The 25,793-nt window shown below is 40.0% G+C and overlaps 1 protein-coding gene across 2 annotated transcripts; it reads left to right on the top strand.

The window, feature by feature from the left end:
• Window positions 1-2,105: 2,105 nt before the first annotated feature.
• On the top strand, window positions 2,106-17,081 carry LOC104913802 (centrosomal protein of 112 kDa-like). Of its 2 annotated transcripts, XM_031556333.1 has the most exons (4): window positions 2,106-2,269; window positions 5,338-5,445; window positions 15,930-16,011; window positions 16,142-17,081. In XM_031556333.1, exons 1-4 carry the CDS (start codon window positions 2,258-2,260, stop codon window positions 16,165-16,167), a joined length of 228 nt encoding a protein of 75 aa, XP_031412193.1. In that variant the 5' UTR covers window positions 2,106-2,257; the 3' UTR covers window positions 16,168-17,081. The 2 variants fall into 2 exon arrangements, with proteins under 2 accessions (XP_031412193.1, XP_031412192.1); XM_031556332.1 differs by lacking the exon at window positions 15,930-16,011 and having other exon boundaries at window positions 2,108-2,269; window positions 16,142-16,360.
• The last annotated feature ends 8,712 nt before the right edge of the window (window positions 17,082-25,793 follow it).

The following is a 25,793-nucleotide window of genomic DNA, read 5'->3' as shown; positions in this document are numbered from 1 at the left end:
TTGCTAGCAGCACAAGGACTGGCATCTTCTCCTTTTATGTTTAAATCTGTTGCATTTCCATCTGCCTGGGCTGAAATGTTCTTCCAGTGCCTCTTGACAGTTAATCAGTGTTGGAATAGGCTTTGGTTTTGTTTTCTATGTGGAGATGGAAGTGTTGGATGTATTTTGTGGGGAGGAAGAAGTGTTACGCTGTGCTCATAAACAAATGAAGGATTGCTGGGAGGTGGTGATGCATTCCCCTCTGTTTCCTCTGGGGCAATGCTCAGCAGCTGCCCATCTCTGCTCTTGCAGGATGCTGAGCACATGGATCTCAGAAAGTCCTTCATTCTCTTTGTATTCGTTCTCATGAATTGCTGTAGATTTTGCTGTGAGAGAAGGTAATGATGTGCTGACTGTACCTCAGTATCCAGCATCTAAAACCTTGGGAAGTTCTATGCTCAGCAGCATAGTTCTAGTTATGTACATTTCAGGGGAGCCACGAAGCCAAGGGCTCTGCAGGTCGGACCACGCATCAGCCCACTTGGACCATGCTTACCTTCTGAGAACTGTCTGAAGGTTTTTGTAAGTGCACTTATGATTGTGATAAGTTATGTTTGTGCCATTTGAATTTAGACAGAAAAAAAAACACTCACGTCCTTAGCAATAATCACCAAAATGAGAATGTGATGTGCGAGTTTTTGTTTTGGCCCAGTTTCTGTCAGGTAAAAAAGGTATTTTCTTTTTCTTAACAAAAATATCAGTCTCCTTATAGACAACAGCATAAATTAGGCATAAGGAGGGTACCAAAATCAAATAATTTTCTTCAGTTATGCGTAATGGAGAAAAATATAGTAAACAGTAAGATGCATACTTAGGATTGTGGCATTTCTTCAATAGCCTTGCTAATAGAATGACCCTGGCTCTCCTGCAAATGGGCACTCTGCGAAGATGTAGGGTTACATCCTTTGTCCCATTGTTAAAGGCTGGTATGAAAACCACGGAAGAGGATGTGAATGCTGTAAGTTTGGGATTGGCAGCTTCCTGACCTTTGTAAAAGGCTCAGTGCTATAACAGCCAGTGCAGTGCTGGCGAGGTGACAGGCTAGATGAATTAGCTGGTCTTTTCCATCTCTTGTGTGTCAGATTCTTTGTTTTATATGGAAATAATTTCTGTCAATGTGGGAAATTTATCATGAGGTACTTCCTCTGCCTGCAAAATGAAAATGTCAGCCGCAGATCTATTTGAATGTGTCTTCTGTTATAAACCACTGGTGGAGCCAGCTCTGTCCATTGATAGCACCATTGTGTTTGCATGTTTTTACACAGTCAGGCAGCTCCACTGCCCTGTGATAACAAAGTTATCCATGCTTCCTGATTGAATCAGAATTTTCTTCTGTGATGTGTCAGTATGGTGGCATGTGTCCATTTTTAAGGTGTATATATCTGTGCACATATGTCCATAAAGTGTTGTATATTTTGCTATTGATAAGCCGTGATGTCTTAAGCCCAAACTAATTTCTATCTGTGTTTCAATGCTGATATGCCAAAAAGCATAGGCTGTTAATACGAGCTCTCTTTGCATAAAAATTTAACATGTCATTACTTTAAAGGCTGAGTGGATATTACAGCTTTATGGGTTTCTAATATATTAAGAAGGTACCATATGTCAGGCGTTGTGCTGCTTTGCATTTTGATATATGTCAAGCAGTGAGTAATCCTGAATCTTGTCTGAGCAAAGATGGCTCTGGGATAATTGTTTTTTGTTTCTAATGGAGCAGTGCAATCATGCCATAAAGCAGTTCATTTAAATACCATCGAGACAATGCACTTCTTAAGGTGAGATCTAAAAGAAGGAGGCTATAGCCCAGGTAGAGAGCCATCCACGTCAGTGTGGACTTTGAAGGTGGAGGTATTGTCAGAGGCTATGAATGCTATGTTTAGGCTCGTGGAATTTGACAAGAGAAAGTGAAAATAACTGCAGACTTCTATTCCCTTCTTCAAAGTATTGCTAAGGGAAGTTTGGCAGAAGCTGGGACAGGAAATTGAAATCTGAATACTATTTTAAACTGATAGGGTTAAAGGCCTTTCTTTTACACTAGCACACTTGTTCTTTTATTTGATACTTGAACTCTGAAAATTTTCTGTGACTTTCTAGGGAGAAGGAGGAGCAGCTGACTCGGGTGACAGAGGTACAGAGGCTGCAGGCCCAGCAGGCAGATGCTGCCCTGGAGGAGTTTAAGCGGCAGGTGGAGCTGAACTCAGAAAAAGTCTATGCTGAAATGAAACAGCAGGTGAGAAGGTCACAATGCCAGCCTTTCTGAAACTCTGTCTCAGTAGGATAGCGTATTCTGATCTTATAATGCCAGAAACATGCTTCACTTGATAGTGCTACATCAAAATCTTTCACAATGTAGTGTCTTTGCTAGCAAGTCAGAAAGGGATGTTAGCGGTTGTTTCATCTTTCTAACAAAGCCAGAATTGTCATTGTTATAAAGGTATCTGCAGTTATGATACTGATTAGGGATTCTTCAAGAGTGAGCCTATAAAGTGTTAGTTTATACACCCCTACAGAACAACGTTTATAATTTTTCCACTTAATTGTGCGTCTCTTCCCACTCCTTTCGGAGCGACTCTGCCTTCTGTTAATGAGCTGTTGTAATCAGTTTGAGCCTAAACAGGAGCAGAGCCATTGTGTCTGCTGTCATTCATGGGCAGGCGACAGTAAAATCCATTTTTCTGTCCCTGAAATTTAGTAGCAAGAATTTACGTATAGAGATTTTAGTGCCTTAAATCCCTTTTGGAACAATAGTTCAGCCAGTGTCTCCTGTGTTTTAAAGATGCAGTGTGATGAATGAAATAAGAAATAAGTGATCAAAAAGGAGAGAACAGAGTATTTTCCTAACTAGTTCATGTGATTGAAATCCCTGTATGCATCTCAAGCTTGTAATTCTACTGCCCATATGCTCAGTTTTCCATAACCAAACCTTGTTATTGACACTGCAATGTGGTGGTGTACTGGTTTTCTGAAGATTGCAATAGTATAGACAGTGGTGAAGTTTTTCTCAAAAAAGAAACAAAATAAGCTTCTGTCACAAAGCTACACTCCCATCCCTTACTGAAGAGCTGCCCAAAATGTATGTGTAAAGATTATTTGATATAGAAATAGCTCTATCTATGAGGATATTGTTTGCTACTACCATGCATCGGTGGAGCTTTCTGAAATAGTGTTTGTTTTAATATTCCTTTGAATGAAAAGAGTTGTCTTATAGGCAAGAGTTATTTTACTGGTATAGAAATGGAAAGCGGGTTAAATAGCAGTTTCAGTAAAACTGGGAAAGAATTTGGAAAACTTAGAAAATCAATTGTCATTTAAAAAGCGCAGTAAATTTCATCTGAGAATGTGTTCTGGGACATTTTGAAAATAAGATTTACTGTACTCCAGGAATCTGCCATAGAGTTATTTTGTCCCACATAGAAACAGTAAGTTATACTTTACCGTTGAGCAGTAGTGTTTTACAGGCACCAGGGTTCAAAGATGAAAGAAGCAGTGCTGGAGCTGTCTTCGTAGCTTTGTCCTTTCCCATTCTTCTGCACGTGCCTGCTCTTTAGAATCACCTATTAGATTATAACATAATGGAAAATTCTCTGCTTTTTTTTTTTTTTGTTAGGTGGAATGTATTACTTACAAATCAAAATCTGTAGTAGCTATAGCAACACTGCTTTTAACTACACTAGGAATGCTGGGCATCTAAAATCTTTTTTGTGTGTGGTGTGGTGAAGTTACTTATGGAGATGAGTAGAATGGGGTATGGCATTTTTGCTTCTTGTAATCAATATTTGATTCATTCATTTGGCTCAGTGATTTTTTTTACCATCTGCTTCCTATTTTGTTGAGTATCTGATTACTAAGAGCCACCTGATGCCCCTCGATGGGTGAGCAGTACATTTTTAACTGCCAGATCTGCAGTTTTTCTAATAGTAGCTAAGAAAAAGGCATAGTAGATAGAGTGCATTGTGGTTCTTCAGCTCTGGTGTTTCTTGGGCTTGGCAAATGATGATCAGGAACTTCCCCTGCACTTGTAGGAAATGTGAACCTTTCCTATTGATTGAAGATCATTAAGCCCTGTGGCATAAATGGATCTTTGCATATATTTTTTACTATCTCATGTTTTAGAATGTTTTCATTCTCTTGAAAAGTACTCCTTTAGTAAAAGATCAAGACCTTTTATTTTTCTATGTTTATTGATCTTAGTAAAGTCTGGCTATGGAGATGCAACTGAAGTAAATTTTCAGGTGAAAGAAATCTTCATAAAATATTCAGAGGCCCCTTTTCCTAACAGCAGATTGTAGTGAGGTTCAAGGATTACTGAAAAATGGTCCATTTTGTTCTGTTCTTTTTTCCTACATTGCCCAAATAATTCCTCATCCTACACCTTCCTCTCTTGCTGCAGTATTTTCCAAGAAAACTCTTCTGTCTCTGTGACCGCTGCCTTTTCTCCTCTTTATTTGGTTGGCTTAGAAGTGATGTCCAGACCAACTGGCAAAGACATCTATTGAAGACAGAGTGCTCCCTTAGGCCAAACAGAATTTTGGCTTGTGGTTCAGGAATTCAGGCCTTTCTTCTTTGTGCAGCAGATGGACATGTGGCAGCAGTGGTCCTCCTGACAGCTATACTCCTTTTCCTTTCTGTCGCATGTAGGGAGGCGGTTTATTTGCTGCTTGTGTTGGGACCTAGATCTGAAATAGCTGATGAGTATTCACTGCAGCATAGCACTGTATACATATTCCCCTGGAAACATGCCTGATGCACAGCTAACAGTTGTGCTTTTGATACAAAAGCCTTTGTTAATTGGGTTATAAAATTGCTTCCTTGATGCCATGTGCTGGAATGCATGGGACTCATTATTCATAGGCGATGACTATCTTCAGGGAACTTTACTTGCAGCCAAATAATTCTCTTTTAAGTTATTTTACTGATTTAATGTAAACTTTAAATGTGTAGTTTGTGCGCTGACTCACGTATTGCTTCTCTGGAATTTCCACAGGCAATGTATTTTTAAATGAAATATATTTGAGTCTTAAATTTGTCCAGAAAAATATTCAGTTAATTTTAATGGGATGTTTACTACTGTCAAGAGAGAAACAGCCTACAGTTTGTGATCAGAGAATGACTTCATAAGTGCCTTTAAGTTACTAATAATGCTGTATTCACTGAATATTCATCTTCACTCCATACAAATAATGCTATTGTTATTCTCAGCAGGTTCTGTTCAGGTCTTTGATGGTTTGCAAACAACTGTGAAAACGCTGGAATGCTATGCCTTTAAAAATAAATAAATACTCTTTATTTACCATGTAGATGGAAAAGGTTGAAGCAGATCTAAGCAGATCAAAAGTGCTCCGGGAAAAGCAATCCAAAGAATTCTCCTGGCAACTGGAAGAGCTCAAGCAGAGATACGAGCAGCAGGTCAGTCAGCTTGCTCCTTCGGGCACAGGGGAGCAGGGGCAGGTGGAGCTCTTCTCCTGTGGCTAAATCCTCCTCTCACTCTGTGTTGCTATTCTTCCTATAACAACAGAGTTTATGGGAGGGAGGATGGAGGAGAGACATTCCAAATGAAAAATATTTTTGTTTCCCATTTGCAATCTTTTGTACATCTGCCTCTTGCAAATTGTTTCCGAAGCTTACGGGCGGCAACACCTATTTTCATAATGGCCAGGTGAAAATATTTAAGGTGTTATCTGCTTTTCTTTTTGCTAAGGAATAGTGTTTTAATCTTTTTATCATTTTTAACATGGTGAGTGTTCATATAAATGTTTCTTTTGGCCCACTGCTAGAGGTTTTCTGTATTGCAATGTAATTTCAGGGTTGGGAACCAGTTAGGAAATATTTGGGTGGAAACAAGAAAATTCAGTGCAGCACTGTTGTGAAGTGCAAAGGGAAAAGACAAATAGAGGCAGATCAATTATTGCATGTCATAGGCTTGAGAGCCATGGAGCTAGCACAGATGTGTAAGGTGGTGCCTGGTAACATCTGTTAAGATTGAAATCCTTTTCTTGATTACTTTAGGACAACTGTAGGGTGGTACAGCAGCGATGCAATTAGCCCAAAAGCTTAAAGTTATCTCTTATCAATGTTTTTATGTGAATAGAGGTTTACATTTCCAGTAGGGAAATGCAGTTTCATTTCCTGACAAAGTTTATTTTCCATGCTGGTATGGGAGTGGTGCAGGATTGCTGTACTCATTCAGAAGGCACTTTTTTGAGTAACTGAGGAACTGGGATCATTCTGAGGGTGCTGAGACAGATCATAGCCAGTGTTTGGGAGAACCAAGAGTGTGTTTTGTGCACAGCTCCCCAGTTAAGCTTGAATAGAAGAGTTTGTTAATTCAGGTCAAGGTATTTTCCTTATCACTCATAATTGTCAACAGTACTAATTGTGATGTCACCTGACAGAGATTGCAAAGCTGTCCTGCATGGCAATGAGATGCATCTGCTTGTTTGTGTGTGGATGGTAATACTCACGGCTCTTCTATTGCATGATTCAGGAGTAGTCCAACTTGCAGCATTGTTGGGACTTTTGCTCATGGATTTTCTGTAGCAGATGAGCACATTTGTCAAAAGAGGGGGGAGAATTTTATTTCTCTTGTAATTCAGTAGAACTTCTCAAAGGCTAGCAATCAGAAACACACTCTTTATTAAGGAATCATGGACTCTATTTATTCTTTTATTTGTGTGAAAGACTTTGCAATAAATACTTGCATTAAAGGTGAAGTTTAATGTCAATTAAAGGACACATTGAAGGACGGATGATGGGAGGCATTGACAGGTGGGTGTCCACCTGAAAGTGGATATTTTTATGGAATATTATGTTCACATCACTCTGGTAGTATGGATGGTTTCTTTTTTTCTCTACAATTCTCAAAACTGGTGGTATGTTTTTAAAACCACAAGTAAGTATTTATTCAAAGATTCGGTTCCCACATCTAGGAATGTGATCTGTAGTTATGAACACTAAACTGCAGCTCATAAGATGCTGCAACATTTCTGTTTCTGTCAACAAATGGTCATTTATTTTTCACTATGTATGAGAAGAGATAATGAACCATAGAATTTTCTGCCAAATACTTGCTCTTTTGTGCACTTAGGGAAAGTGACAATGCTTATTTTCACATTTTGGTTTTTATTTATTTTCTCGTACCTTCGTACCTCAAATTCAGAACTCCTAAATGCTGGATCAAAAAGAAAAAACAACCCAAAAAGCAAGCAGTGAATGTGGTAGTTTAAACTTTTTTGACGAATCATTTTACGTTCGTATTCTGTAACAATGGTGATATTGTGGTTGATATCAGTGAAAACATTTTCCTCCAAAAGGAGCTTTTTGCTGCTTCAATTTGATTTCATTTGAGATGTCCAGCAGCTCTTTGTTAGAGTAATATGTAGTCTTCATGAAATAACACTGAAACACAGGGAAAGGGTTTCAACACTAAGCAGCTAAACAAGAGCCTCAGAAGAATCTTCATAGGATTCCTGCATTTGCCCCATTATTTTTTCATTTCTGATCATGCTTCGTTTAGAATGTTCTTTGAAAGCTTGCAGGCATGAAAAATGTGACCCTTTCTGCAATCTGCAGTGCGTTATCATTGTGAACTGCCCTCTTTTGCGTTGTCATTTCTGCAATATAAAACTCTTTCAGTCCAGTCACAGAATGGTATGAGCTCAGTTCTTCCACTCTTAAATTTCCTTTCAGTAGTTCCAGTAGCTCTCTATGCTTCAGAAATTCTAAGAAGATTGTAAAGTAGACTTTTCCTTGTTTTACTTGTTTTACTACATGCTTCTTCAAGTTGTTACTTGTAGAGCAATAGGCTTATTTAGACTATTTAAATTGGGCAGTAAATTAGAATTGGTGGCACATTTCAGCATGGCTCCAGCAGACTTCCAGTCCTGAAATAAGCACCCAGCTACAAATAGGATACTGCAGCTACCTGAGAAATGTAGTAATTGCTTTAGATGTTCCGCCTCAAGTGTCTAAATGATATTATAGAACAGAATTTATACAGACAGAGAAGGAAAATTGAGCTTCAGGTTTACTTGGGGCGGGTTGGCATGGAGTGGCAGAAGAAGCACTGGTAGCCTGCTGGACAATTCAGTTGTACATACATTAAATGGAGTTGATAGTCAAGATCCAAAAGAACTGATGCATTATCACCTCCTCCAACCTGAGAAACATTTTGGAAGTGTAAGAACTTGGATAAAACCACAGCTCTCATCTGCTTTGTATGAATACTTGTCTGTGCTTTACTGTAATCTTCAGTATTGATTTCAGAGAGATTACAGATGTGCATCTGAGCTGCTGGTAACGGGGCTGAAAGATGTCCCTGCCTGCAAATAAATATCAGCTTATTGTGTGTGTGAAACTTCACATCTTTTGTTTGAAAAATTAGGGGAAAGATCCAACAAAACAATGGAAGTTAATATTTTTTCAACTTTTCCAATTTCCTTTTGAATCTTTGCTTTTTTAGAAGAAGAAATGTGGGGATCTTGCAGCATTTTATTTCAGCTGTCACGTGCCGGTATTGCGTTCCAGCTTCATCTGATTCAGCGCCACTCTCTTTTGAAGTATCCACTGAGAATGCTCTTAGAGAGAAGCTGGTGGGTTTTTCTTTAAATATACTTTAGCTCAACTTTGTTCTACTTGCAGCTGTTAGATTTGAAAGTATATTTTGAAGGGAAAAAAAATAACTCCAACAGTACCACAGTTCCTATCTGCTGGGAGCAGCTGCTTGCGGCACTTCAAAGCCAGTGGACACCACAGTGAAGGCCTCAGCCTTTCCTGCCTTTGAAATGGTTGCAGTATCTATAGTCAGGCTTTATGGCACCATCAGCACAGGAAAAAAGGTTGTTTGGTTTTTTGCAAACCCCCCACCCTTTTTTTTCTTTTTTCTTTTCTGCTTTCTAATGGCATTCTCAGCTTAGCTCAAAATACCTGGGAAGAGTTTCTGCTGCTATCACTTTCTATTAGTTTAAATATCTGAAAATGGTCTGCAACCAAATCTGGCAGTAATGGAGTTTAGGCAGGAAATGTTGCTGCAAAGTAATGAATATGCTTCTTCCCTGCCTGCAACATGCTGCAGCTCTCAGAGCGAGGTGTGATTGCACAGCAGAGCTGTGGTGGAGCACAGCTTTGAGTGAGGACACTTCCCAGTAGGGTGAAGCACACACTCACTTTTGTTTCAAGCAGACCTTAATAAATTTTCATGAATTGAACTCTTTCAGTGGCTTTTGGAGATGCTATTTTAAATGCTATTTGTTTGCATTTTTCTTTAAAAAAATAAATAAAATTAGTATAATAGATCGCTCCAATCGCAGTTACATCCATTTATTAGGTGTTGCTGAAGTGCTACAACTGAGAGATTGTGTAAAAGCTGAGATATGAGGCTAGTGAGAGAGCTGAAGTCCGCGATGTTTCTTGTTCCTAGCAGAGAACACAAAACAAAAAAAGCTGCTGAATTGCTGTAGGAGGATGGCACTCCTTGCTGAGCTATGGAGGCACTCCGAGAGTGAGCGCCAACCTGGGTTTCTAAATAAGCTTTTCTCTGGGCTTTTTTCTTTGTGTTTATTTCATTTTAAAATAATAATTATTCATCCTTCTATGACAAAGTGGAAAGCTAGGAAAAGTATTACGTGGCAGCTGAAGAATCTCCTTGTATCTCAGGAAATCCTTTCTTGAGACATTTATTGTTGAGTGCTGACTTCTGTAAAACTTGTGAAGGAATAATTAGAGCAGGCTTCTTGCTCTGTTTAGCCAAACAGTAGAGGCAGAGCACTTCAGAAATGTTTTACTGGGTGTTTTACAAAATCTCTTTGAAATTATGGTAAAGATGAGACAACTAGTTTAGGCTTTTAAGTCTAGAGCAAGACAAAGGTGTGGTTGAGCTTGGATGTACCTTTTATATAAAAGGAGAGCTAAAGAAATGCAGAATCAGCTGGCTAAGAGTGGAAAAAAGCATGACTGTAGTCTTACCTGCCAGCAGCAAGGGCAAGAATTTGAGGTAGAGATGAAGTTGTTCTTGTTAGAGCAGTGTGCTGGAGCAGAGGAAAATATTATGTGAAGAGGAAGAATATTCTTAATGGCTTTTTTAATATAACTTCCCAGTGAGGTCAATGTGAAGAAAAGAGCACAGCTTCCTCGGAGGTAAAATATGATGTTTTGTAATCATAGTCATTGTTTTGTACATAAAGGCGTTTATTTAAAAACCGACATCTTCCACAGTGCTAGCAGTGCCATTTAATGTTAAGGTTACAAGTGCAGTCTCACGCTCAGTTTCTTAAAAATATTCTAAAGCTTAATTGAGATTAATGGTTTTGCATCTTCCCTCCTGATCTTTAGCTGTTCAACTTTGTGCCAAAAGATTTTGCAAGTGTTTGGGTGATTAAAGCTGAGATGACATTTTGCTTTTGCTAAAATTGTAACAATACTCTCTTGAAATGCTGGAGGCCAGGTATTTTTCACCTGTATGTATTTTTTTGTTTTTTTTTCTCTTGAAGATCTACTCAAGTGTATGTAGGTAATAAACACTGTCTAATTCCCATTTACTGGAGTTTAGCTGCTAAAAGTTTCAAAGAGTCTTACTGAGAATTTCCATGTCTTCTCTGGGAAACAGAGCCAGAAGAGTTTGTGTATGGAGGAGGTGTTAAGGCTGACCTCCTGAGAGAAAGGGAAAATGCAGCTTAAATGAGGAATAGATTAAAGCATGGGTAGAATTTGGGAAGCTATCTCTTTAGGAAAATAACTATTGGCTGCGAATCTGAGGTCTGGAGCTGTTCAGACTGAGAAACGCAGATTAGACTTATGGATGTGGGCTGCTGGAGGGTCGTCGTGTCCTCAGAACGGCTCCCAACATCACTAGTCATATCACAAGATACGATGACCATGTGTACACCTTGAATTCTGACTTCAGTTCCATGCTTAAGTCTTCAGGAGCATGCAGTGTGACACATTAATAGAGATAACAAGCTTAACGTTCAGCTTGCTTTGTCCCTGTGCCTCTTTACAGCTGAGAGTTCCTGCCACTGCACTTATATCCCATCTTTTCTTTGGCTGTTTTCTTTCTTTTTTCTTTTTTTTTCCCTAGCTTCCTTTTGACCAGCCTGTTATCCACTTGAATGAAGAAAACATTTGCAAAGACATGCTTTTGAAATATGTATTCCTCAAAGAGTGAATGCCTGAATATTTTTAGTATGCTGGTTTGGCTGAAAGGACACCATCTTTGTAGAAGGCTTTGTTCTTCTCCTCTTTGTCTATAGCCTAGGATAATTGAAATACAGCCTGTTCTTGCATGGAGGCCAAATGAGAATGCCAGTAGAGCCTCTAAATTTTTCATGTCATCAGCAACAAGCTGCATAAATTTAACAAATTAATCCAGGATGCATAAACGTATCCTTTCAACCATCCTAACACAGATGAATGCCATTTGCTTGGGATATCTGAGGAATAGTTTCTTCAGTCATCAGCATCAGCTTTTCACTTCATGCTGTAGCTAAAACTCACAATCGGGAAAAGGATATGAATTTAACCTTCAAGTAAAAAGAGTGGGTGAAAATCTTATAGCTGTACCACTGCTGTTTACAGAGCTGTTTAATCAGATGGATGTGTATTTACACTGACTCCTTCAGGCATTTCACTTGTGTGTGATTCAGAGTTAAGAGCCTCAGCTCCCTGGATAGTCAACAGTCAGCTTTGGGAGGAGGGACATGAGGTCAGGATCATAAATTGATGCCTGCAGTTAATACAAGTCAGTCTGTGAGTGCTTGTGAAGTTGGCTCTCAGCATTTGAAGAAAGTCCTTGGATAAACAAAGACAATGTACAAGAAATTCTGCAGCAGAACCTGCTACAAACAGGCAATTGCAATGACTCAAGGTGTATTACTTTGAAAGAAATGTTTCTATTTGCACACGTCATTGACTTTCTTGAGGCAGGCAAAGTGGGTACCTACTGATGTTTGTCACAGTGCCACATGTGGTTTGTTCACTGGGATGCAACTTCAGTGGCATCGCGTTGGCAATTTAAAAATAAATTTACTCATGGCGGGGTGAGTGAGAAGATAAGAGGATTGTATGATGCTTTTGCTGCCTATGCTTAAAAAAATATTACCTCAGGATGGTCTTTGTAAATGAAAGCTTACTGATCAGGTCTCACCACCTGCTGAGACCACTCAGGCATACTGTTGTGGAAAGGGCTAATAAAACTGCAGCTTTGCTAAAGACTCAGTTACATCTTTGATTTTCTCTCAGTTCTTAGTTTGCAGAGTAACAGAAAACACAGTTGTGACAATTAAATTATTGCAACTTTCAATGAAATAGAAAGTAAAGTATAATTGCCATGTGTGTGCAATGTACATTGCCCAGAATGTGTTTGCTGCCTCAGTGGTAACATGTGGATCTGCACTGAGGTATTTTTCACTGCCCTCTGCTCATTACAGTCCTTCTATCTTTGGCATATTTTATTTTCAAAATTATAGTGAAATCTAAACCTAAAAAAAAAAAAAAGAAGTGTGCTTGTGAAATGCATTTAACTTATCTGCTCTGAAATGGTTCTAATGTACTTCTTTGCTTTGCGGTAAAGATTCCTCTTTTCCACCCAAACTTATGCTAAGCCAGAGCCCAGCATGATTAGTGCTCGATCCTCAAGTCTGTTATATCAGATTACTTTAGAAGCAGTGTATTTGCAGGGATGGGTAATCCCCATATCCTCATGAAACACGCACATTTATGTATAGGCTTAAGAGACAGAAGACGCTAGCTTTTACTACATTTGGTATTTGGGGATAGATCACGTGTCGTGCGATGCACTGGTCAGAGGTTAGAGCTGGTTTTGAGCAGAATAATTATAATGAAGACACCTGTTTTACCAATGGAGGAATGGGAAATAAAATCTCCAGTCAAATGTTTGAAAATATTCTTAAATTTTTATAAGATAAAATTGCTGTTAAATGGGCGTGCTGTGTGTGTGCTGAATGAATGAGCTTTAGTTCAGTTCTTTGGCATGACTTATATAATTTACTGGTGGCTTCTCAGGCCCTCAGAAATACAGTCATGCCAAAACAGGGCTAATAAAATCATCCTTCCATGCAAAACCATATTTTATATAGGTGTTACTTATAATATTTCTGGAATTGTGGACATAAATTTACATGTATTTTCATACTTTGGTGTCAAATATTTATTGTAGCAGCTACATTTTTCAAAGAGACTGTGAGCTAACTAATTTCCTTTCACTCCTTTGGGGACTGTAAAAAGATTTTCAAAGGCATACTTGTTCTTGAGAACAAGTTGAAATTGTTCTAAAATTGAAAAGCCTAAACTTGGCCTGTGATGTAGAAGCAAAAACTGTATAGTAGAAGCTCTTGTCTACATTAGGGACTTTAAAAACGTATTTGCTGACATTGATTGTCTTACAGGTATTTGGTTTCTGAAAAAGTCTTCTGCAATCAGCAGACTATTTATTGTTGAGCTTTGTTCTTTAGATGCACAAACTGACTTAGCCAAAACAGCAGCAGGGTTTTATGTTAGGACTTCATTGGTTTCTTCTGGAGAACCTCTGCAGTTAGGTGCAGTTACACCTGCCTGGCATAGAGGCTGTTGCACTGTGAATGTCATATTGCTTTTGGCTGAGATGTACAGCATCTCAACCTCTGTCTTACAGACATATTCTAGATATGAGTAGACACCTCAATATAATCTGAAGTGCTAAGCATCTAGATTTAGGTGCAGAAAGACCTCAACGTGATAGAATTTTAAAAGGTGGTTTGTTATTCATAAAGGTGTGTGCTGCCTCAAAGAAGAGTCAGAATACTTACTGACTTCTGAAGACTTCATATAGTTTTCATGCAGCTTCCTGTGGTGAAGAAGTCGGGTTGTTGCTGTGAACCAGCATGGTCGCCTTTCTTTTCTTGGCAAGGATTTTTTTGGTGGCTCTTAGGGGAAAAGAAGGTTCAGTGAGTGTTCACCAGCATAGTGAAACACTTCCTCGTTCACTTGCTGTTATTTATACAGGAAAGCACATTTTGCTGCTCACAAGTGTGTGGTGATTAAGATTTATGAGGGAAGGTTGGTTTTGCAGGCACTGCCATGGGGAATTGCACGCTCTGAGCAGGGAGGGCTTCTTCCACACACTGGACTTGTTGATGACTGTTGATAACCCCTCACCTCACACTGCCGCCATTTCTGCCCCAACGTCGGACCACACGCGCTCCCCTCCGTGGGCAGCAACACTGCCTTTTTCACTCCTTTTCCCCTTTTTAAATTCAGATGCTCTGTTACTTCAATATACGTGTTGAAAGTGGAGTGATTTCTAAATGAAAGTGCTTAGTTTGATTGGGTAAACCCACCATGTTCGCACAGAGCTGCAGCTGGTGGAGGAAGAGGGATCTGCCCCAGCCTCCTTCCGGAACATTCTCTTTTCTTCAACTGAAAAAGATGAAAATAATGGAAGTTTCTCTCAACTTCTCACCCCAGACCTTACATGGCACAACCAGCTGAAAGTGTGGTCAACAAGAAAAAAAAAAAAGCTCCAACAAAAAGACCTTTTCTGTTAGCTTGGGCTCTTTTTAATCAGATCTGATGTCTGAAAGACTTGATTTTCAGGAACAGGACAAAGCCTTCGTCATTACCTTAAGGGGACAAGAATACTTTCATTTACATGTGCTGAGGGCACCAACAGCAGCTGAATGTAAATAGTTTTGTGCACAAACATTGGGCATAAACCTGAGGTGCAGAGCTCAGCACAGCCACCCAGATCGGTTTGCCTGGGGCAGCGACGGGCAGAGCCACTGGGCGTCAGTAAATAACATGGAGGTGTTAAACCGTGGAACATCGCCTCTATTCCCCTCATGCTGTTTTTGGGAGTATGTGCTGAGCTGATGACACTTTGCCTTCAAATTTTGGGATGTTCCAATCCACGGTTTGAGAGAAGTTGTTGCATTTTGTTTCGCTTCAAATTTTACACAAAAGCCACAACCAGGGGCACCAGAAGGCACAGACAGAGCACCGCTGGGGCCGCGGCCCGCGTGGAATTGCCTGCTGCAGCTTTAAGATAGGTGCCGGGCGCTGCGGTGCCGGCTCCTCCCGACAGCTTCTGTTTGAAGCCGGATTCTCACGCTGCACATAACCCACCATCTTCTCCATCAGGGCGTTTTTCTTTCTTTTTCTTTTTTTTTCCCCCCTCTCCTCAAAATCCACCAAAACTGAAGAAAAATCCAAGTGACTGTTCTTAGCAGCTGTGTGGCCCGGAGTTCAGTGGGGAAGCGGCTTCCTGCCGTCCCTATTCATCACCTGCTTCAAAGGCCGCCTGGCTGCTCCAGTGTGCAGGCCAGGTAGGGTGCCATTGTGCGCAGGCGGGGAGGATTAGTATCAAAGCTGCGGCAACCAGGCCCTTGGTCTCGGGCTGCCATTCAGTCTAGCGGGGAGAGGCTGGGGCTGGCCAAGGTCACAGCAGCCAGTGTGGTGCGGACTGGGAAAGGATCCTGAGAATAGAGCGCTGCTTCTGAGACCCTGGTGCGGGCTTGCAGCACAGCAGGTGCCCTTCTGGAACACATACATCTGTTTATGTTGGGGTAGCGTGGCTGACAACGGGATAATAGAGCTTTGTTTTTTATAATTTTCTTTTTTCAGAAAACAAAACAAAACCTGTACACACCACAACGTTGGATGTTGAAGGAAGAGCTTTCGCTCTGGAAAATCATCAAGAAATCCTTGAAAGATTTAATACTGGGGTGGGGGGGTTGCGTTTGTGTACTTGAGCAAAGGGGCGAGCAGGCTGGCTATTAACCATTTAGGATCCTCAGCCCCGCGGATGAGCAGCAGCAGGGTATGGGGGACCGTTTGCGGAACGCGACAATGCAATTTTTTTTTCCTTTAAACGCTCCGACATTTGTACCACCAAATTGGTTAAGGATGCGCTGGATTTGCTCGGTTGTCGCCATTGTTGGAATTGTCTGGAGGAATTCTGTCACGCTAACGGTGGCTTTTTAAAAGGTGAGGTAATAGTGACGTAAAAATAAAATCGCCAACTTGATGAAATTAAGGGGAAAATTAAGCTGTAGACGAGTTGTCATGACGACAAGGATGTTCTATTGATGAACTGTACTCCTCACTGTCCAATCAGATAGTGGAGCTGAAGCTGGAGCATGAACAGGAGAAGACGCACCTATTCCAGCAGCACAACGCAGAGAAGGACTGCCTGGTCCGACACCACGAACGGGAAATCGAGAAGCTGGAGAAGCAGAGTCGCGCTGCCATGGCCGAGCACGAGAGCAAAACTCAGGAATGCAGGAAGCGAGATGGGCAGGTAATGATCAATAATGTTTGAAAGGCGTACACTCATTAGAAAATGCTAATAATTGGGGTTTCCTGTTTTCCAGCATGGTTGGTGATGTACGCTGTGTGATCATTTGCGAAACTGGCACGTAAACGTGATTTTGTTTTTCTTTTCTTCCTTTTTTTTTTTTCCGCTTCCCCCCTCCCTTCCCACTACTGAATAGGGCTTTAACTGCAAAAACCACAGGTAGCCAGATTAAAAATCCCATGGTGCGCTATAACTCGGCCTATTTATAATCTTGTCTCATTTTCTTTCATGATGGATTTGTTTAAGAAAAAAGGTATCTGTTCTTCTCCCCCCTCAGCCCTCACATTCACCCCTCCTTTTCTCCTTCCTGGGCAAATCCATATGAATTATGTCTACTTCATTTGTATGCTTTTTTTGTTTTAAATCTCTGCAGGTAACTCACAGATGGCTTTATTTCATTTTTGTCATTGTCTTATTGTTTCAGTTTTGCATTCTAGATTTGCATTGTGTGTTTGGCTACGTATGTCAGATATTTGATGAGACAATGTGCCTTTTGGATTGCTTACCATCACGTTTATTTTCCTACACACGCAAGCACCCCTCCCATCCTCCATCTCTGTGGTCACTGTTGGAAGCCATTTGGCAGAATAACCCCCAGCTGGGGTAGCATTTGACTCTTCAAACTTCTGGACGAAATGTGCACTGTCAGCATGGAAAATGATCTTTATTAGTTTTCAGTTTAAAAAAAAAATCTTACTGCATTTTTTTCAATATATTTTTTTGTAAGGGTGGCGTGGTGTATTTTCCAAAGAGTCTATATGAAAAAGGCCTAAAATGGCAACATTAAAAAAATTTAAGATGTTTTCATAGTTTGAAGAGTATTCAGAAAATAATCTTTACTAATCAGCATTAGAATCGCTTATCATGCTTGGAATATTTTATACTAAAACTGGACATTTTCGTAAGGCATCCTTAACGACATGCTTTCCGCGCACCGCTGCCTTCTCTATGAGATGTACGGCTGACATTAAGGAATTTTCATTTTAATTTCCTGTAGACTGGTAGGCTGTGTCTTTTACTGAAAACTAACCTGGCAAAGCAAAATCGAATATTTAATTTTTTTAACAAATTTTTTGGGTTACCTTTGGACGATTCAGACTATCGAAACCTGCCTTAAGCCTGTTGGAAAAGAAGTCGCGTGCTGGAGGAGAGCAGGGGATATATTGCGGAGCCAGGGGTTATTTCTCTGCTTCCACCATTATGGATTTCCAAGGAAAATAAGAATTTTGTGGGTTCGCTTGGGAAAAGCGTATTCAGATGGCTTCTGAAAAATTAAATCATGTCCCCGATTCCCCACTTCTACTGTGAGAGTGAACAAAGACGTAAAGAGCTAAAAGGACTGGTTTCTATTTGGATTTTTTCTTTGGCCTAAGATAGATACGTCTTAACTATATAGCTATTTGCAAGAGCCCTTGCAGAGTTGTATCTTACCTATTCGCCTCATGTCATTTGTGTACCAAGGCAGAGCTGTATATCTTGGGTTAGAAAATGGTTTGAGTTCTGTCTACGTGACCACGTTTGTTACAACTGTTCTCTATAACGTCGAGCACAAACGCAAAGGGACTGTCTTAAGCAAATTCAGAGAATCTGGGAGGCGTCTTGTAAGTATATCTCTATTTAGTTCTGTCATGGGTTGTTTCTGTTAAAGACTGGAGCCCAAAGTTTGGTTGTGCATTCTGTTTGCAACGGGATATAGGATGCTACTACAGGCGCTGCATAAAGAACTTGGAATCATGGCAGCTATTATGAAAATCGGAACAATCTGAATAGCAAAAAACTTTGGCCTTTTCTTTGTAGTTTGAATGGCCGCGTACAGTTGTTTGAGCATGGGTGCCCTGAGAATGACATGTAAATCAGGGGAAAAAATGTCATTGCCTTTGACTAGAAGAGCTGCTGTTTATTTAAATCCCAATAAGTATCTATCTGCTTTCAAGGACGCATCGTTTTTCTGTTTCTGTTCCTTCATCTCGTTTTGTGTTAGAATTCACTTTTGTCTCTGCAGAGAGATTAAGAGACAATACGGGTGTCTTTTATGGAATTATAGAATGTATTTTTAATTAAAAAGGGAAAAAAAACAGGAACTACCAAAACGCATAATCATCTAACGTGACTAATGACCAATGTCCATTGTGAAACATTTGATGGTCTCTTAACAAAGATATCACAGCGATCTAATGCATCTGTGTAGTCAAGGCTTTATATAAAAATAATAATGATACAAAAATTGTTAAAATTGAATTACGTTTGACAGCAGTGATCTTAGGAATTCTCTGTATTACGGTGATGGTGCTCTGAGACGAGAGAAGAGGCCATTTTGCCTTGCTACATGAAAAGTGGATTTGATGGGTATTTAAAAAAAAAATTAAGTAGTAATTAGTGTTAATCACTTATGAGTACCTTGGTTTGAAGGACCTATGGGTTCAGTGTTCAGGGAGCGATTTGAGAGCACCTTTATTAAAGATATTCACTTCTGTTTTTTCTAAAACCTTCCCCTATGAAAGTAGCAAATGTTTAAAGAACGCATTTTATACTGCATTACTAAAATCAGACACGAATGAATACTGCAGAACAATTCATTGTACTGCTGCTGAAAGGATCCACATCTCTTTCACATAGGTTTTAGCTACTGTAAGAGCCAATAGACAAAAACTGTTCAATTTTATTCAGATATATATGCTTTTATTAATGTTTCCTTCAAAACCAAAATATAAAAATTAAGATTTCAGTGCATTGTCAGGTATTGTTTCGTATAACATTATGTTACTGTTTCTTTGAATAACAATTTAAGTATATTTTCAGGAAAGGAATGTGACTTAAGCAGATCACCTTTTGTATTCCTGATGAATTTCAGGATAACAACTGCATTCCACTTCAGCTCTTGCATTTATCTATTTCTAGGAGGCTTACTTTGATTTTTTTCACCTGGGGTTGTAATGCTCAGGGAGGAGTAAATTGACATGTAGGTCAGTAAAAGTCAGAGCAGTACAAAGGCTTTTATATCATGCTGTGTTCTTGTAGTAGTTTAAATCCTATGTGTTTCCTATGAACTGCCATAATGTTGCTTAAGAAATAGTTAATGACAAAGGAAGTTCGTTTGGTAAAAAGCCAGTTTTAAATCACTGCTTGTGTTTAATTCAGATTATGGATATGAGCTGGATTTTCTTTAAGAATATTTTGAAGCAATAGTTTGGTCATTCGTTCCTCACTTCCCTCCATAATTTTTGTGCATTCAGTATTTTGCTAACTGGGGAACTCCCTGGATGAGAGTGCACATTCTTTGTTTTAATGAAAACAACCTTGCTACTGAATCAGAGGTTTTTGGAAGCAAGGCTTCTGACTACAGAGAATAGAAGATGTTTTTTCTACTGTTAAATAAGATAGCAAGGTTAGGAAATCTTAACAACTGATGCCAGCTGTGCCAGCTGTGCCCTTGGACTTCCCCTTTATCCTGTGGCTGTCATTCTCTCACCAGCATCTGACACGTGTCCTGAACCAGCTCAAAGATTTTCACGTTCCAGCTGCTGTACAGAGTTGGATCACTTTCATGTTTGTTCTCTGACCGTTGACCTTTGGGCAAGAAGGAAAAAAGTACCTCTATAACTTCAAATACAGTGCTCTGCACTAAAGCAAGACAGGAAAGAAGCTCCTTGAAACCAAATTCTTCCTCTACATTCTGTTGCACAATAATGACCAAATCCACTTTTTTTTCCATTCATAATTGGGTCAAGAGTAACTTGAACACCGAGGCATGCTTTGTTGCTTTCTGTCACTGATGTCACAGTACTTAATTTTAACATATACTGTTTATTATCTCAAAAACTTGGCTGCTTTGAGAGAATGTCAGTGGTGTTTGGGGGTGTCTTAGGACTCTCAATAATCCAGTACCAGCTGGGAGAGAAAACCTCTGGCAATTCTAAACTTGTTCAAATACACATTTACAAATAGAAATCCAATTTTATATTTATTTATATATAAAATACATAAACAAGGAATGGGCTGGAGGTGATGAGAAGAGTTGAGAAGACATTTTTCTGTCTGAAATACCTGTTTCCTTTTTCCTCTGTTGCATTTTGCTCTTCATGTTCTCCTTTTGGCCTCCACCAGCCTGTTTCTGTTCACCTTCTTGCAGACCTGCAGTTCCTTTGCAGACCTGCTATGCAGGACATCCTTCCACTTTTCCTCTGGCAATCTGCTTTGAAAATTCACTCTTGCACTTGTATGCTGTGATCCTTCTGCAGCTGTTTTCTCTGAATTAATTCTGAGCTCTTTGTGAGCCTTTTGGGTTCAATAATACACAAATAAAAAGGCAACAATCATTGTTTTCCTTGAAGCAAATTGTTGATGTGCTTATGGATAGTTAGTGTATCAAGCAGAGGGGAAAGAAGAGATTTATCCTGTCTCCTCCATATGTATGTTGACTAAATATATGTAATAGCGTGCATGTCTATACGTATAGTCAGCATATATATCTATATGTTCCACGTGTACTGGTCTGCTTATCAGATAAAGAGCTTGATCAACTATTGATAGCTATTTAATAATAACTAAATAGCCCAATGTGTGCACAATTTCTGTCCGTGCTATAAAGGGAACTTTTCATTGCTGTATTAATACAGAAAGAATCCAGCAGCATTTGCTTCACAATAGAAGACTTTCTTAAACTTTGATCTGTGAGAACCTACCCTAAATCTCTGATCAGCTTGGTTTTACTTTGGTAGTTATTCTGATATCTCCAAGCATCGGTTTCCACCCAGATGCTCTTCCAGTATCAGTGGAAGCATTTTATTTGATTGTGTCTGAAAGGAACAGATGAATGTACTCTGTGAAACTTTCAGATGTTGATGGTGCTACTGAAGTCACTTCTGTATATAACTTTAAGTAAATAAATTCTATGACTCATTTTTTCTTTGACGGCTTTTCTTCTCACAATAGAAGATGTCTTTGGCATGAGAAGAAATGCACTGCTTGTTATACAAGCTTTCTCTACAAACAATCTAAATCATGGAGTCGCAATCTAAATATTTGTTTATTTTGCTTAGAGAGTAGCTTTTGGGCTGACAGTCAGAGTTCTGCAGACAGACAGCAGTTCCCTTTGAACCTTTCTTAAACAAAGGCTTTTAGCTTTATTGCAGCATGTTTAATTTCCCACCGGTCAAAGCAGAGTAATGAACATGACTGTTGATGTAAAACATTAGAAGTACCAAATATTTGTTACAGCCCTTGCATGATTTCTCTTGGTTGTTTTTCATAGCAGGCTGAGTCAGGGTGGGGATGGATCCCACTGATGAGGAGTATCTCCTAAAAATGATGGATCTGATGAGGGGTCCTGTAGAGACACTCAAATAGGGCTTCAAACCAGTCAGCCAAGAGCTCAGTGAGGTGAACAAAGCCATCATTTCACGGGGAAATACTCAAATACTATCCCAAATTGGGCTCTAGCAAGCAATGTAACTGGTTGTAGCTCTACTTGAGCAAATGTAGAGGGGTGTGAAAAGAATGCAGACTGCAGTGCAGACATTCAGTGAAATTAAGGGGAAAAATAAGGCTCTGCTCTAAAAGCCAGAAGCACACATCTCGGGCTGGTGAATCCCTCCACCAAGCACTTCCATCGAGGGGAAGGCCTCAGCCTCCTGTGTACCTTCCCTTTCTCTGCTGCAATAAATCTGTCTTGCCACCTTTGTTGCTTTGCATCAAGTGCTCAGCTCCTGATCCCCACTTGGAAGCTGCTGCTCCTGTTTGAGATGTCTTTCAACACAAGGCTGTTGAACAGGCTATGAACATCTGCCACTTCCTCGCTTAATAGAACCATTGAAGTTCTTGTACTGGAGGGGTGATCATCTATGATCTCTTCCATGTTTTTGCTTGACTCTCACTTTTTACAACACAATTGGAATTAGACAGCAAGCAGTTCAGTGCAGGAGGTGTGACTTTTCTTGCTCCTGTATCCTTTTGTACTTGAGAATGTTCTGCATCTGAAATATTTAATGAAGCCATACATAACGGTGCATAAATTGCTGTTTGCTGATCAAATATGCTAAGTTAGCTTAGGACAGAACTGACATTTTGTGCTGTCTACAGTGTGTGTAAAAGAGGAAGCAGTTGCCATAGAAACTAGCTCATCACTTAGTACTAAATCTGATTCTGAGATGGAGCTCTCAGCAAAACGGACTTTGTATAATGTAAGATGGAATATGTGCTAGTTCTTACACTGTTATGAACATTTTATATTATTAGGGTTTTTGATTTTAAATATGGGCATCTGCAAAGATGGTGTATGCAGTGTCACTGCAGAAGGGGCAGGCTTCATATCACATGGCAATATTCTGTTTTATGCCAGTACATGCTGTTTACTGAAAAGTGATTATTTCCTAAAGAGGAGTTAAATAGAATAATTTCTCTGAGGGTAGAAAAAACCCAAATGAACAGAGATTAGTTTTGCCCATCAGCTGAGCAAAGGATGTCTATGCATGGCAGTTTTTAGCAAATACACTGGGCGTGGCTTTGCAGGCATTGGTGTGAAATGATTTTAAATTATATGAAGGAATATTGAAGTGATAGATGAATGAATCCTTTCCTTTATGTCCAATTAAATTTCTATTGCTACAGCTTAGGTCTGTAGCTGCTTGTCCTTCTGCTGCTGTCTTCAGGAGATGCTTGCTCCTGTCTTCTCCGTGGTTTCTCCATGCACTCAGCTAAGGACAGAAGCTCCTCTCAGCCCTCTGCTCCCCAGGCTGAACAAACCCAGTGCTGGGCTGCAGGAGGTGGCAGCCCTGCTCTGCAGCATGCTGACCATTTCTCCCAGTGCAGCATCCAACGTGTTCCTCAGATCTCTTGGTGTCCTAGCATCATGTCACTGATGGGGCTGCTGCACCTTAACATCCCTATGTTTCACTTTTGAGAAATGCTCCTTCTAAATGGTTGCCTTGACTCCTGTGCCTCATACACAGCAGTCCAGCGAGCTCACCACTCACACTGTAGTCCACCCATCCTGTCTGTCTCTTCAGTTTGACTATACAGGTTCTGTAGATGTCTGAGTCAAAAGCCTTACTAAAGCCAAGATAAAAGGACACTGGCAGCTCTCCCCTTACCACTGTCATTTCATTTAGAGGACAGGCTGTTTGGACAAGCACAGTTTGCTCTTGCTTGTGTTGCTGTCAGCTGTTCTCTGTGACCTTTTTATTCATCATGTGCCTGGAAATGAATTTCTTGAGATTTTGCTCCATACATTTTCTGGGGATGGAGGGCAGGATGTTCTGTGTGTGACTACAAACTGAGGTGCTAAGTATTGTAAATCAAGCAGTTTAATTTAATACAGCTTACTTTTTCTCTTGTCCGTTATTCTGTAGAAAGATTAGCCAAAATCAATTTTGTATCCCTTCCTTAGGTCACCAGATGAATTCGTTCATTAATTCCATTCACTCACTGCCACCACAGATCAAATTTTGAACAGTAGTCCAGCCATTACACGATTTATCTGATAGGGGAGATTTTACGATCCATTCAGTTCCTCATTTCAATGGCATTATAAATGCCAAATAAAAGACTGAAACCCCAGATGAGAAATTATGACTATCAGTAGTTTGGAATGTTAACATCACTTGTTTTGGTAGTATTGCTGGTCTTCAAACAATAAGATCCATATGGATGCTAATTTTCCCAATTTTGTGCAATGAACACAGCCTCTTTATGGTTTAAGTAATGATATTACTCAATACCACTGCAGGATCCAATAGACTCATGATGAAGTAATAAATAGCCATTTTGGACATCTGATTATTTGTATTCTTCTTTTATGTGGTTTGTGATGGGGGAAGGAGAAATCACAAAGCCAGTGGAAAGCTTTGCCCTCTCCTGTAGCTGACATGCTTTGGCTGAAGATACGTCAGTTGAGAAATACGAGACCATCCGTACAGCTCCACGCACACCCACATTAAAGTATCGCAGAGGAACCTTCAAGTGGAAAACCAGTAACAAATTGCAGCTGAGCTGCTTCTGGCAAACTGCCCTGACCTGGGAGCCCACCATTGATCTGCTCTCCTTCAGTCAGGGGGAAAACAGAAGATTCCTCTGCTTTTCCTCTGTTTCATAGGCAGGAGCTCTGTGGTGAGGGGAAAGAAACCCCATCACGGGTTATCTTTGTATCTGCAGATGGTGTTACTGGCGCAGACACCAGGCTGAGTACTTCACTGTTAATCAACTTTGCAGCTGCGTCTGTAGCAACTTCTGTCTCAGTTTCAGCCTCAGATGCTAGGAATTTGCTAAGCTGGCTGCTGAGGATCAGCCCCTCCATAACCCAGCTTGGGAACGTGGCTGTCCTCCTCTCCTCTGTTGAGCAGGGCTCTGCTTGGAGCTCTGTTTGATCCCAGAGCAAGGCCAGCTGTATTCTGCATTGTTCCATGTTTCCCAGGCTATCGTTGCTGCCATTTTGTGGTTCTGATTTCCCCCATGGCCAGGTAAAGGCTGGGTTTTAAGTTGAGGAAGTTCCAGGTAGAGAACTCTGCTTGTCTCATTGTCTGTAGGCTCTAGACATATCCTAGGCATGTGTGTTCAAACTTACAGAATTGTGTATACCTTCTTTAAAGGAACATGTTAAAAACTGCATTATTTTAAAATACAGTGAGTGTTTTCAATGTGAAGTCAGACAGCAGAGCTGCTCTTTGGCCCAGTCACCTTTGAAGACACGACTGTCGTCCCACTTTAATAAATAGCACTTCTTTATTTGGAAAGAGTGGCACAGATTCTGACAGTGATTTAAGGTCTCTCGTGTTGATTTCATGAGAGAAAATATTTTTCTCAGTATGACTTTAAAGTAGACTTTTTTCTCCCAATTACTCTACACGTTGGCAGCAAATTAGCTTTGAGGGAATGTTGTGCGGATCATCGTTCTCTGATGTACTGGGAAGTCAATTTTGGATCTTTTAGCTCAATCAGACCAATGACTGACACTGTTCACGTCTTCGGTTTCTGTAGATTTGAAAGACTTTCTTTTGACAAGGAAGGTGATATGGAGAAAAAAAATAGAGTCAAAGTACAAGAGTACAAGAAATGATTGGCAAAGTGGTGATATCATCAAGTGTTCAAAGCCTTTGCAAATTGAAGCTTATTAGACTGACATTTTGTCTTCTATTCAGCACTAATTGGAATCATGCCAGGGTGCATGATGTGGAAGGTACTTAATACCTTGGTGTTTATCATGACAAAATGACAGAAATCGATGTCAAGGATGCCGTAGATTTCTGTTTAATGGAGAAAACAATATGTTTCAAATTGAAATTACTTGTCTCGTTGTATTTACGTGTATGAAAGTCATCCTGAAATACTTGGCCCCTCAAATATTGGCTTGGTGGCAAATATTTCATTTTAAGTTTTTAAGGTTGTTTTTCAGAGTTGATATAAACTGCAATGACGTAGT

Source organism: Meleagris gallopavo, chromosome 20 (genome assembly GCF_000146605.3).
Source record: "Meleagris gallopavo isolate NT-WF06-2002-E0010 breed Aviagen turkey brand Nicholas breeding stock chromosome 20, Turkey_5.1, whole genome shotgun sequence".
Lineage (NCBI taxonomy): Eukaryota > Metazoa > Chordata > Aves > Galliformes > Phasianidae > Meleagris > Meleagris gallopavo.
Note: the sequence above shows the minus strand (reverse complement) of the source record. Positions and strands in the feature narration are given on the sequence as shown.

Coding starts and splice junctions, on each gene's coding strand:
- LOC104913802 (XM_031556332.1), top strand. Junction 5,446..16,141: donor AGCAGAGATACGAGCAGCAG/GTCAGTCAGCTT, acceptor CTGTCCAATCAG/ATAGTGGAGCTGAAGCTGGA.